This window comes from Macaca nemestrina, chromosome 9, assembly GCF_043159975.1.
Source record: "Macaca nemestrina isolate mMacNem1 chromosome 9, mMacNem.hap1, whole genome shotgun sequence".
Taxonomy (NCBI): Eukaryota; Metazoa; Chordata; class Mammalia; order Primates; family Cercopithecidae; genus Macaca; species Macaca nemestrina.
The window spans coordinates 82,683,920-82,698,247 of record NC_092133.1 but is presented as its reverse complement, the minus strand read 5'-3'; the positions used below and the strand labels follow the sequence as shown (position 1 = coordinate 82,698,247).

General features: G+C 45.7%; 1 protein-coding gene across 3 annotated transcripts in view; it reads left to right on the top strand.

Annotated features, from left to right (window-relative positions):
• Positions 1-6,548: 6,548 nt before the first annotated feature.
• LOC105495982 (WAPL cohesin release factor) overlaps positions 6,549-14,328 on the top strand; it is an 86,369-nt gene continuing 78,589 nt past the window's right edge. For all 3 annotated transcript variants that reach the window (XM_011765999.3, XM_071069843.1, XM_011765998.2), the window contains exons 1-2: positions 6,549-6,681; positions 9,943-10,461. In XM_011765999.3, coding sequence (XP_011764301.1) covers positions 9,963-10,461 — 499 coding nt within the window. In that variant the 5' untranslated portion in view covers positions 6,549-6,681; positions 9,943-9,962. The remainder of the gene's footprint in view (positions 6,682-9,942; positions 10,462-14,328) is intronic.

Here is a 14,328-nt window from a genome sequence, read left to right as displayed (position 1 = left end):
ACACTATTATTATTTTTGAGAAAAAGTTTTGCTCTTGTTGTTCAGGCTGGAGTGCAATGGTGTGATCTTGGCTCACTGCAACCTCCACCTCCTGGGTTCAAGTGATCCTCCTGCCTCAGCCTCCCAAGTAGCTAGGATTACAGGTGCCTGCCACCTGCCTGGCTAATTTTTGTATTTTAGTAGAGATGGGGTTTCATCATGTTGGCCAGGCTGGTCTTGAACTCCTGACTTCAGATGATTCGCCGCCCGCTTTCACCTCCCAAAGCGCTGAGATTACATGTGTTAAGCTGTACACAATTTTTTTTTTTTTTTTTTTTTTGAGACGGAGTCTCGCTGTCGCCCAGGCTGGATTCCAGTGGCGCGATCTCAGCTCATTGCAAGCTCTGCCTCCCAGGTTCACGCCATTCTCCTGCCTCAGCCTCCCGAGTAGCTGGGACTACAGGCACCTGCCACCACGCCCAGGTAATTTTTTTTTGTATTTTTAGTAGAGATGGGGTTTCACCGTGTTAGCCAGGATGGTCTCAATCACCTGACCTCGTGATCCGCCCGCTTCGGCCTCCCAAGGTGCTGGGATTACAGGCATGAGCCACTGTGCCCGGCTGCTGAACACAATTTAAAGCTTGAATTAATTCAGGTATTCCGTCAACAAATATTTATAGCACACTTTCTGTGTGTGAGGCACTATTCAAGGTGTGCTTGGCATATAAAGTGAACAAGTCAGTCATCCGCGTCCTCATGGAGTTTATATTCTTGTGAAAGGAAATAGATAATAACCAAGTTCATACACAAAGCAAACGTAATGACTATGTTATGGAGAAAAGCAGCAGGGAAAAGGAGATACAGGGTGCTGGATGACCTTAAATAGCATGGCCAGGGAAGACACTACTGAGAGAGACACTTGAGCAAAGACCTGAAAGCATGGAGGGAATGAGTCATGTATGTCTCTTGAGGACTAACAGAGGGAACAAGTATGAAGAGGGCCCGCAGGCAGGAGCTGGTTTGGCATGTTCTAGTAGTAGTCAGAGGCAGGCCTGGCAAGGTGGGAAGGGATAGGAGTACTCAGGGGCCAGATCATGCAGGGCCTTTTTGCTGTAAGAATTTTGGATTTTAGTCTTAGTGATAGGAGGACCCTTCAGGGTCTTTGACTAGGGGGGTATCATACAGTATTAGGGTTGAGGATCCTGGATAAAAAAGGGCTGTTTCCAGGACAAGGGTCAGGAAGCCAGACTTCTTCAAGGTTGCTCATACCAGTCCTTGTCAGGCAATGTGCTCCTAGAGAATTTCCTTTGCTTTGTGTTTCATCTGCCTAGACAGCAGTGTATTCCCCAAAGGATGTCACTATCTCCAGAGAACATATTCCAATTATCCTGGGAAATAAGATAACTGAGATTATAAGAGTACTCATTTTCTCAATTTTCAGAATGAAAACCTATCCAAGGCAAGAACAAAAGGTCTCCAGAAAGTACTCCCTTCCCCATTGTGATATCCCAGTTAACACTTTATTAGAGCTACCAGGTTATGTGAAACTGTTGATAGTTTTGCCAGTTTCCTTTCAAGATATAGGCAGGGGCAGTGGCTCAAGCCTGTAATCCCAGGACTTTGGGAGGCCAAAGTAGGTGGATGGCTTGAGCCCGTCAGTGCAAGACCAGCCTGGGCAACAAGGTGAAACCCTATCTCTACCAAAAATACAAAAATTAGCGGGGCATGGTAGCATGGAAATGTAGTCCCAGCTACTTGGGAGGCTGAGGTGGGAGGATGGCTTGAACCCTGGAGGTGGAGGTTGCAGTGATTGGAGATCGTGCCACTACACTCCAGCCTGGGCGACTGAGCGAGACTCTGTCACAAAAAAAAAAAAAAAAAAAAAAAAAAAAAAAAAAAAAAATGCAGCCAGGCATGGTAGCTCACACCTGTAACCCCAGCACTTTGGGAGGCTGAGCCGGGCAGATCACAAGGTCAGGAGGAAAAAATGAGCTGGGTGTGGTGGTGCGTGTCTGTAGTCCCAGCTACTGGGGAGGCTAAAGCAGGGGAATCGCTTGAACCTGGGAGGCAGAGATTGCAGTGAGCCGAGATTGTGCCACTGTACTCCAGCCTGGTGACAGAGCGAGACTCAGTCTAAAAAAAAAAAAAAATGTGTGTGTGTATATATATATGTATATAATCTTACACAAAAGAAGGAAATAAATGGGTGCTTTTATTCAACAAGTATTTATTGAGCACCTACTCTGTGGCAGGCAGTCTTCTAGGTGGTAGGGTTGTAGCAGAAAACAAGACAGGGAGAGATCCCTGCTCTCAGAGGGAGCACAACATGTAAGATAAACATGCAGAACACCTGGTATGTTAGATGCGAAGATAAATGCCCTTAAGGAAAGTAAAGCAGGGACAGTGACATTTAGGAGTGAGGATGTTGCAACAATTTAAAATAGGTTGGTCAGGGGAGATTCATTGAAAAGTCCCATCTGAGTCAAAACCTAGAGGAGAGGAATTGAAGCAGGCTGGCATCTGGGGGAGTTGTGGGCAGAGGAAATAGGAAATACAAAGGCCCTAAGGTGGGGAAATAGCAAGGACTCAGGTGTGGGCAGAGCAGAAAGTAGGGGCTGCATGAGCAAAGGGCAGGGCCTGGCCACATCTTGTAGAGCTTTGTAACATAACCACAACATGCAAGTGTACAATTTAACATTTTATTCCACATCTTATGGCAAAGAAAAATTGACTGCTACCAATATGGTAGTTTCTGACCTCTAGTTCCCTAAATAGAATTCTGTAAGTTGTAATACACTTTACTACACATTATCAGAAAAAGACTAAAAGTTCTATTTAGTAACTCCAATTCTGACAGTTCTCATGTCTGGGCTAGAACAAGCGCGTGGCAATGGCAGAACAGATGTCTTCTATTTTCTTTGCAGGATTTTCTTTTTTCAGAGGAAAGTACAGGTATGGGCCCACTCAAGTGGGGCTCCAGGTAGTAGGGGGTTCTGTCCTCACCCAGGCAGCAAACAGGAGGGCAGAAGCCCCTCCAAGGGTACTACAAACTTGGCTCCGATCCATGATTTCAGTTTCTGACAATTAACAACTTTCAGTGGGGGAAAGAAAATCAGGTATCTGAGAGCTTGCACAGAGGCATTCTAGCAAAACCAAAAGCATCTACTGGCCACTTGATGTTAGTGTGAAGATTCTCATGAAATGGAGACAACCATTCTAGGGGTTGAGGGTGGCCAGGGGGATGGGCAGAGAGTGAATCCTGAGCTGAGAGAACTAAGAAAACAAAAACAATACAACAAAAAGCTGCTCAGCCATGTGTTACCCATACTGGAGTCCTGTTTGCTTATTCTGGTGTGGAACCCAGGGCCCTGGTAAGGGAATGAGGTGACTCCAGGGCATTTGCTGCCTCAGTGGAAGCAGGGAGGTAAGGGGTTAAGGTGGTAGTACAGCCTGCAGGGCCAGGGGTCTGAACTCCCTCCAGGAGGGACCCAAGAGGTGTCTTTAGCCTGAGCCACACAAGGAAGGGTACAGAGCCCAGAAGAGCTCTGCTTAATATTCATATAGTAAGTTTCCACAGACTAAATACACACACACACACTTGTTAACTTCTCAAATCATGTACCACTTTCTACCAGATTCAAGAACATCCATAAGTACTAATGGGTACCCAACCATTAAGAAAAAGTTTGACTCCCTCACTAGTTGTAATATACAAGTCTTCCCATTTCCTTACCTGTAAGATAAGGGAACAGCCTAGCAACTTACCTGATGCATAGGAGGTTCTTAATCATCTCCCTTCCTCTCCCTCATCCTAACGAAAAATACTAGATTGCTGTCAAATGCTATGGGTATACTTTAAATCGGTGCTTGTCAAACTTTAATGTGCAGCCCAATCAGCTGGGGGAATCCTGTTAAAATGCAGGTTCTGATTCAGTGGAGCTGGGGTGAGGATAGGAATTATGCGTTCTTCACAGGCTTCCAGGTTATGCTACACTGCTGATTGGGGATCCTTCTTTGAATGGCAAGAATTTGACACTACTAAGTTCCATTACTTAACACAACCATCTCACAAAAGCCCTCAAAAGGCACCACACAGTCTAAACAATGAGCCCTTCCACTTCAGCTTCATGCAGGCACTGACCCTGCCAGTGTCCAGCACCAGAGAGGCCAGGCATAATACATATATCCTTTGGTCTTGGGAGGTTCACAACACCCTCCTACAGGAAGATCTTGCAATTGTCTCCTCACCTCTTCTGGTTTTTTGATCTTACCTTTTCCCTCTGATGATAATTACCCTTTAATTACCATCCACTACCTTGTCATCTAAATAATTATAGTAAGTGCAGCCTGCACCTCTGCCAGAGATCTTTAAACAGAATGATAAAAACAAGTTCCTAAATTGCCAATTAAAAAAAAGAGACAAAACTGACCCAAATAAAACAGTCATGTGCATCCCACCCACAGTGGAAGATATGGACTTGTTATTCATATAAACTACAGAAGAAGTTGGTTTATTTTGAAACAAGAAAAAATACTGACTCAGTATTTGGGAAATTGTAAATGTCAGAATATAAATTCTGCAGTCAGGTAGGCAAAACAATCCAACCACACTAAAATCCACCTCAAATTCCTCTTGGGAAAGGCTGCAGGGTCTCTTAACTATTTTTCCTTTATTTGGAGTTTCCCCGATTATACCGGAGGGAGCTGGATAACTTCTGGGTGCATTAAAAGCAAATTATCCATTTGTGGAAGAAGGGCGGGCTTCTCACTGAAAGCAATTAGTAGTTTTCTAATTTCCCAGGTGGGTCTCCATTAACCGCCTAACAAACATCAAGGCTGTCCGAGTCCGACGAATCATGCACCTCTCTTAGGGGGAACTGGTTGTGCTATTCTTTAGAATGCTGTTTTCTCATAGTAGCCTTTAAAAAAAAAAAAAAAAACAACTTGGCCGGGCGCGGTGGCTCAAGCCTGTAATCCCAGCACTTTGGGAGGCCGAGACGGGCGGATCACAAGGTCAGGAGATCGAGACCACAGTGAAACCTCGTCTCTACTAAAAATACAAAAAAAAAATTAGCCGGGCGCGGTGGCGGGCGCCTGTAGTCCTAGCTACTCAGGAGGCTGAGGCAGGAGAATGGCGTGAACCCAGGAGGCGGAGCTTGCAGTGAGCCGAGATCGCGCCACTGCACTCCAGCCTGGGCAACAGCGTGAGACTCCGTCTCAAAAAAAAAAAACAAAAAACTTACCAATTTTCTGAATTAGGTAACACATTAAATGGGGAAAACCTAAGACAGCACAAAAAGGCGCACAGCGAAAAATTAAGACTCCTTCCTCCCTTCATCCGCCACCTCACTGTTCTCCCTTGAGGCAATCACTGGCTTACTTCTCTAAACTTTTTATTATGGAAAATTTCATATACACAAGTAGAGAGATTGTATGATGAGCGCATGTGCTTGCATCACGCAGCATCAACGATGAAAAACGTCCTGCCAGCTTGTTTTATTCCTCTCCCCCAGTTTTCACAGGCGTATTTTACACTCCTGACACCAGATCACTCTACCTGTCAACATATCAGTAGGTCTTAAAAAAAAAACAAAACCATAACCACATTACCGTTACCACACCCAACAAGGTTAATGATATTTGCTCAATACCATCCAATATTCTCGGGGCCACTTTCAATCGGTGACGGGCAGACGGAGTTAGAGGGAGGACTGCAGGACTGGAGGGGCGCGAAAAAGCGCGGGGCAACGCTGCTGGCGGCCTCGGGTGTCCGGCGCCTCGCAGTCCCGCCGTTGTCACCTACGCCGGGCCAGGACCTGCCAGGCCAGGTCGAGGGCGGCTCTGGACCACGCGCTCCCTGCCTCCGCGCTCCCGGGCGGCGGCCCCGGCAGGCCCAGCGCAGCTGCACAGCCCGCGGTCCCCAGACACCGGCGGGTCCCTGGAGGGGAAGCGATTGATACAGCTGCCTGCACTGCGCCACCCGCTCGGCCGCCCATCCCCGTGGCACCTGCGTCTCCCGGCGGGGCCGGGAGCTAGAAGTGGCTGCCGAGACCAGGAGGGCCAGGCCAGCCGCCCGCTCCCGCGCCCGCTCCCGCGCCTGGTCCTGGGCAACGCGACCTCGCGGACCTGGACTACAACTCCCGTCGGGCCCCGCGGTCAGGCCAATGGCGGGCGCCGGAGCATGCGGAGCGCAGCGCCTGCGCGGCGGTTTGAGTAAGCGGCTGCGTGATTGGCTGCGGGGTCGGGCGGCCGCGCGGGGACTGTGGGAAGCGGAGTGACGGAGCGAGCGGCTGTTGGAGGAAGGAGGTGGGGGCCGGGAGCGCAAATGGCGTTGAGATGGTTCAGGGCCCTGTTCAAACTCCAGCGCTGACCATTCACCGGCGGAAGCGGCGGCGCAGGAGGCGGCGGCGGCCCAGCAGGGGCACGTAGCGGGCTCTGGCACCAGCTCCGGCGGCGGCGGCCAGCGAGAGCTAGGCCCGAGCCCGGCCGGCGGCGCTCGAGGCGGGGAGGGAAGTTGCGGGGCCGCCGCTCCTCCCCCCCCCACCGGGCTTCCTATTTACCGAAAGCGGAGCCCCTCGCCTCTCTCGGCTCTCACCAGCCGGCCCTGCTCTCCCGCGCGGGGGTTCCGCGCCCGCCCGCGGGCCGTAGGGAGCGGGAGAGGCGGAGGCGGCCCGTGGCCAAAGCACCCGCCAGGCGCCGAGGGTAAGTGAGGTGTCGGGCGGCCGCCTAGGCCGGGAGGGAGCCGGGAGGGTGGGGGAGGCAGAGGCTGGGAGCGGGCGGTGGAAGTCTAACTGCCTCGCCCACCGGGCCGCTGAGGAAGTTGGGCAGGGGAATGACCTGAAGAACTCTCTTTTTCCCCTTTTATTTTCCTTTTTCGGAGTTCTTTTTCGGGCGACTGCTGATTGACTTAGGTCCCCAAACCCAGTCAAGTGTGTTGATTTCAGCCCCGAGTCCTTTCCCGTGGTTTCATCCGCCCCTGGCTGCCACTGGGGCCTTGCACTGCCCTAGGGATTCGGTGGCAGAGGCTTCCGGGGCGTCGAAAGCGACCTCCCTTTCCTGGGCGGCGCGGGTTGGGAGGAGAAAAGTTGCGTGAGTGTCCAGTCCGAGGGGTCCACTGCGCCCACTGCCCGTGGCGCCCCGGCTGTCCCCAGGTGAGGATTTCTCGATAGTCAGGTTTGTCCCGTCCGCTTTCCATCCTTAATGGAAGCCCCTAAAGCCTTTGGGGATCGGGAAGACGCTAGATTAGGGTGGGAGTGAAAAATAAAGGCTTTTTTTTTTTTGGTTTTCTTTAATCAGCGCACTTCCCTGAAAATTCGACCTGATTTTGGGCTAGGGCAAAAGCCCAACAACCGAAAAGACTTAGTCGTGAATCATTCTTTCGTTTTTAGTTAGGACAGTCTTTGGAGTTTAAAGGTTGAGCAGGATCGTGTACTTGAAACACTTAAAATTTAATTTCAAAGACGTCTGCACACTTATTTTGGAATCTAGTGCTTTATGCTTACATGCCATTGCAACAGTCTGCAGACTTAAAGACATTTTATTGTGGGAAACGATAAAGGCAATCAGGAAGAGATACTATATAATGAACTCCTCTGTACCCATCGCTTGGATTCAGCAGTTAATATACAAAGTTATTTCATCTGTACACTTCTCATTCTTTAATGTTGGAAAATCGCTGACGTTATTTCATCAGTATTTCACTATGTATTTGTAAAAAACGTGGTCTTTTGGCACGAAATTATTATTATTATTATTATTTTTGAGATGGAGTTTCGCTCTTGTTTCCCAGGCTGGAGTGCAGTGACGTGATCTCAGCTCACCGCAACCTCCGCCTCCCGGGTTCAATTGATTCTCCTGCCGCAGCCTCCCGAGTAGCTGGGATTACAGGCATGCGCCACCACGACCGGCTAATTCTATTTTAGTAGACACGCAGTTTCTCCATGTTGGTCAGGCTGGTCTCGAACTCCCAGCCTCAGGTGATCTGCCTGTCTCGTCTTCCCAGAGTGCTGGGTTTACAGGCGTGAGCTACCGCGCCCAGCCAGCACAAAATTATTTTTTATCACATAAAATAATTAAGTCCTTAGTGTCAGATATTCATCTGCAGACTTTAAACTTTCAACAGTGAATGCCTTGGGGTTCTAGAACCATTTTAACAGTGAGTTTTTCTGATGTTGACATAAAGGAACTCAAGTCTAGATTTTTGGTTTGGCCTTTGGTTAGTATTTTTAGATGATTAGCACATAAGCGTATCGAAAACATTTCAACTTTGTTGGTGTATATATGTAAGCACACTTACAGACCTGCAGGATCTCAGCTTTACATTCTTGAAAGAATCAAGAGAATCGACTTTTAGTTTGTTGTCCGTGGTAGTTGCCCAGTATCCTGTTGTGTTTAGGCTGTACTTAACAAGAAAGAGAGTAAGACTTCTTAGTGTTAGAGCTGCAGTAGAAGATGAAATAGATCTCCTTCAGGAACACTGTTTTCTCTTAACACAGATATATATGATGACTAAATTATTATTTTGTTAAATTAAAATTGTCTTCTCACCAAACATCGGGGGATCTACTACAGAATATATATAAAACTCAGACAGTGACTCATTGTAAGTTGTAATAATTTAAGTTAAGGGAAAACACAAGTGTAGCTCAAAACATATTCAAAAGTATAGGTCAAATATAATTTCAGTTCTTGTAGTTTTCAAAGTAAGAAGATTTTTCATCCCTTAGGCCCTTGTTCACTTTTTAAAGTTATATTCGATGTATTGATGTTTGAACTGTAGAAAGGTCAAAGTGTAGACAAACAGATAAGGATTGATCATGTTTAAAAAGTACTGTACCTTTTTTTAATAGGCACAGAACCAATGCAAGTAACTTGTTTTAAAAAATGTTTGACTCTTGATTTTCTGCCCTAAAGATTTTTTTTTTGTCCTATGAAGTAGATAAATCAGGTAAATCGATTTGCCATTTATAAATCGAAGAGAAAAATAAAGGTTATATGTTTCTATTCCTGTATTAATCCATGAAACAGTGTAATATGCTGGAGCTCACTAGCTCCAGAAAATGTAATTCAGCAAATGAGCACAGCACTATCGGGACAAGGCAGATAGGATAAGGATAGTTTCTTTCCCTTAGGGAAATGACCATCTAAGGAACATTTTTTAAGTCACAGCCCGAATTACATTACACCAAGAAGCAGAATCTTCAGGATTGGGTTAAAAGCTGCAGGTTGTAAAACATGAGAAAAAGCACCATTTTGGGGACCTTTTTTCTCCTATGAATTAGTGCCATGAAATTTCAAAGAACTAAATTTAATCAAGTATTGGATATTTCTGAGGCCCTGAAAAAAATTAACATTCTGTGCTTAAGATTTTATATAGGTAATTACCCTATATAGATTATTATAACATCACTGCAACCTCCATCTCCTGAGTTCAAGCAGTTCTCCTGCCCCAGCCTCTCAAGTAGCTGGCATTACAAGCGTGTGCCACCACTCGCAGCTAATTTTTTTATTTTTAGTAGAGACAGGGTTTCACCATGGTGGCCAGGCTGGTCTCAAACTCCTGGCCTCAAGTGATTTGCCTGCCTCGACCTCCCAGCCTCTATACAGATTATTTTTTAAGGTAAAAATGATGTTTATAAGAATAGCAAGTTGATTCATTTGGAGCTTAATACGTTTCAAGTTAGCTTTGTGGATATCATATTATAAGTTGGTTAATCATTAAGTTTTTTTACTTTGTAAGTAGCATAAGAATATGTACTCATTGTAGAGGAAAATTGACATGGAAGCATGTAGAGTAATAAGTCAGCCTTTCTTTATACCCCTTCCTCATATTTGTTTGTTTAAAAGTCTGTGGTGATGTCAAAAGTCATGAGGGAATAATCCCTAGGTTTTTATTTTTATAGCACTGTTTAACACTTGTTGAGTATTTGATGATTATATGTTTTCTTAAATTTTTTTTCACAGAATATGAAACTGGTGTCAAAATGACATCCAGATTTGGGAAAACATACAGTAGGAAAGGTGGAAATGGCAGTTCAAAATTTGATGAAGTCTTTTCCAACAAACGGACCACCCTTAGCACAAAATGGGGAGAGACTACATTTATGGCTAAATTAGGGCAGAAGAGGCCCAATTTCAAACCAGATATCCAAGAAATTCCGAAGAAACCTAAAGTGGAAGAAGAAAGTACTGGAGATCCTTTTGGATTTGATAGTGATGATGAGTCTCTACCAGTTTCTTCAAAGAATTTAGCCCAGGGTAAGGGTTCCTCTTACTCAGAATCTAGTGAAGCTGCTCAGCTGGAAGAGGTCACTTCAGTACTTGAAGCTAATAGCAAAATTAGTCATGTGGTGGTTGAAGACACTGTTATATCTGATAAATGCTTCCCTTTGGAGGACACTTTGCTTGGGAAAGAAAAGAGCACAAACCGAATTGTAGAAGATGATGCAAGCATAAGTAGCTGTAACAAATTAATAACTTCAGGTAAGTTTTGATTTTCTTTATTCTCAGCCAAGAGGGCTTCATGCAAGCAATTTTTTAAAATGATTTAACTTCTAAAATACATATTGTGTTTTCTTTCTGCACTTAGGATAAATGGGGACTATTGATAGTTTTGTAAAAGACATTTAAGAACTTTAAAGAAACCAGTTGGAGGTTGAAATAATAAAACAACTTGGATATTAATGTTTATAGACTGTTGCTCAGGGTGCATTTTGGGAACAGTCATACGTTTCTAACCCCGATTCCAATAAGAAATATCTCTTTTTGTTGTGTTAGGATCACGGAGTATCTCATTTCTATTACTGTGGAGGATTTGGATGGTTATTATTAATGAAAATGAGATGAGTACTTAAAATGAGGATTAGTTAACAATGGTAGACTCTCTGCCAAAACTAGCTCAGAAAGATTAAGGAGGTATTGAGTGGAGACATTAAAGAATTGAACTTGATTCCAAATTGAGATTAGTTTGGGGCCAGTAGCAGCTTGTATTGATAGATTTATTTATTTTGAGATGGAGTCTTGCTCTGTCGCCCACGCTGGAGAGCGGTGGTGCCATCTCGGCTCACTGCGCGCTCCGCCTGCCAGGTTCATGCCTTTCTCCTGCCTCAGCCTCCCAGGTAGCTGGGACTACTGGGGCCCACCACCACGCCTGGCTAATTTTTGTATTTTTAGTGGAGACAGAGTTTCACTGTGTTAGCCAGGTTGGTCCCGATCTCCTGACCTTGTGATCCGCCTGCCTCGACCTCCCAAAGTGCTGGGATTACAGGCGTGAGCCACCGTGCCCCGCCGTATTGATAGATTTTAAACCACAAAACTGGTTGTATTTTAAAAATGTTAATTTGTAAATAGAGCATCTAGTACTCTCTCCTAAAACGATACATTTTGTTCTGTCTCCTGTAAGGGATTTGAGATTTATAATAAGTGAAAAAGGTACAATTAACTAAAAGACTGAAGAGCTAATATTGAGGGTGGCAGGGAAGAGGTGGGGTAGAGAAGTGGGAGCACTCTATCAGCATTAGGATAAGGGTGGCACTATACTGTAATTGAAAAGAAACCTTAGTTCTTGACATCTTGGCAAAGTTTAGCAATAATGAAAGGTTATAAAAATCTTCCTTTGAAAGGAAGTAAACACAAACACAAAACTTTGCTGTACTGAATTCTTTTTTTTTTTTTTTTTTTTTTTTTTGAGACGGAGTCTTGCTCTGTCGCCCAGGCTGGAGCGCAGTGACCAGATCTCGGCTCACTGCTAGCTCCGCCTCCCGGGTTCCCGCCTTTCTCCTGCCTCAGCCTCCCGAGTAGCTGGGACTACAGGCGCCCGCCACCTCGCCCGGCTAGTTTTTTGTATTTTTTTTTTTTTTTTAGTAGAGACGGGGTTTCACCGTGTTAGCCAGGATGGTCTCGATCTCCTGACCTCGTGATCCACCCGTCTCGGCCTCCCAAAGTGCTGGGATTACAGGCTTGAGCCACCGCGCCCGGCCTGTACTGAATTATTAAGGGGAATTTGTCCTTTGAAGGTTAAGGCACATGAAACAGTACAATGTACTGGGCTTTGCATAGTTTTACTAAAAATGTTGAGCATTTTTTCACTCTTTCTCTCACTCTTGGATGAGACGATGAGCCAGCTGTTACTGTCATTCCTTTGATCCTCCGGGTTAATTCTAATTTGGCTGTCCTTACTGCTTTGCCCACATTTCTCCTCAGGCGTTGTTGGCAAGTTTAGGTTAAATTTCCATTAAAAAGACGGCATAAAGGGCCTGTGCAGTGGCTCATGCCTGTAATCCCAGGACTTTGGGAGGCCAAGGCGGGTATATCACCTCAGCTCAGGAGTTCAAGACCAGCCTGGCCAACGTGGTGAAACCCCATCTATATTAAAAATACAAAAAATTAGCTGGGCGTGGTGGTGGGTTCCTCTAATTCCACCTAATAGGGAGGTTGAGGTGGGAGAATCACTTGAACCCAGGAGACAGAGGTTGCAGTGAGCCAAGATTGTGCCCCTGCACTCCAGCCTGGGCAACAAAGCAAGATGCCATCTCAAATAAATAAATAAATAAATAGCATAAACAGCATAAAAACTGTTTTCAGGTCAGCTTCTAAAAATACATAAATGTATTTTTAAAAAATACATAAATGTATTAAAATCATCAAACTTTGACACAGTGTCTCACTGTGTTGCCCAGACTGGAGTACAATGGCGCCATCTTGCCTCACTGCAGCCTCTGCCTCCTGGGTTAAAGTGATTCTCCCACCTCAGCCTCCGCAGTAACTGGGATTATAGGCACCTGCCATCATGTCTCGATAATTTATATATATATATATATATATATATTTTTTTTTTTTTTTTTTTTGAGACAGAGTCTTGCTCTGTCGCCCAGGCTGGGGTGCAGTGGCCGGATCTCAGCTCACTGCAAGCTCCGCCTCCCGGGTTTAGACCATTCTCCTGCCTCAGCCTCCCGAGTAGCTGGGACTACAGGCGCCCGCCACCTCGCCCGGCTAGTTTTTTGTATTTTTTAGTAGAGACGGGGTTTCACCGTGTTAGCCAGGATGGTCTCGATCTCCTGACCTCGTGATCCGCCCATCTCGGCCTCCCAAAGTGCTGGGATTACAGGCTTGAGCCACCGCGCCCGGCCAATTTTTATATTTTTGTAGAGACAGATTTTCACCATGTTGGCCAGGCTGGTCTCGAACTGACCTCAAGTGATCCGCCCACCTAGGCCTCCCAAAGTGCTGGCATTGCAAGCGTGGGCCATCGCGCCTGGCCCCTCAAACTCTTTTTGAACTAAAATGAATTTTAACTGAGCTCTCATTTTATATATGAAGCTCAAAGAGGTTAAGTCACTGTCCAAGGTCAGCTAGTGGCAGAACTGGAATGAGATTCGTTTATTATCAACATATTGAGCACCTACTGTTTGTCAAACCACTGTGCTAGGCTCTGCGAATGCTATTCTGCTTGTGTTTGTTGTTCAACTGACATTTCTTTTCTTTTTTTTTTTTTTGAGAGAAGTCTTGCTCTTTTCCCCTAGGCTGGAGTGTGATGGCACTGTCTTGGCTCACTGCAACCTCTGCCTCCTGGGTTCAAGCAATTCTCCTGCCTTGGTACCCCCGAGTAGCTGGGATTATAGGCACCTGCCACCATGCCTGGCTAATTTTTGTATTTTTAGTAGAGACGAGGTTTCACCATGTTGGCCAGGCTGGTCTAGAACTCCTGACCGCATGTGATCTACCCATCTCGGCCTCCCAAAGTGCTAGGATTATAGACATGAGCCACTGTGCCCGGCCTGACATTTCTTGATGTTTTCAGATAAACCAAAACGTGGGGTGGGTGGGCTGGAGGAAGGAAGATGACGCTGTACAAGTGGTGAAAGTCCTCAAGGCTAACTCCAGCTTCCTTAAGTGTGTGGTCTTTTGAGGGATGGCGCATCACTGGCAGGCAGGGACCCTGATGGCAGAGCGTATTAATAAAGATGAACGTTTAGGTAAGGGGGAAAGGAATGTGAAAGTATTCAGAAGTAATTGTTTCTGTAGCTTTGCGGACAATATATCTTTGTGTTAAATCTCTTGTTGGAAGTAGGTTGGAGAGACCAACCAGCTAAGTGGGATAATTGCTTCCCAGTCTACGTAGCTAAATTGTAGTTCTAATGCTGATACTGTGACTGACTCTGAGTTCAAATTCCATTTTAATTGGTTTGTGAGGGGAAAATACATACTAAAATACAGGCAAATAGATGTTCAGGAACATCTTGTCCATCTTCCTCCTTCACAAAGGGTCTTTTAGTGGTCAGGGAATGGTATAGCACTATGAATATTTCTTTTTTTCTCCTCTCCCTTCGTCATCCAGAGTTGCAACAACCT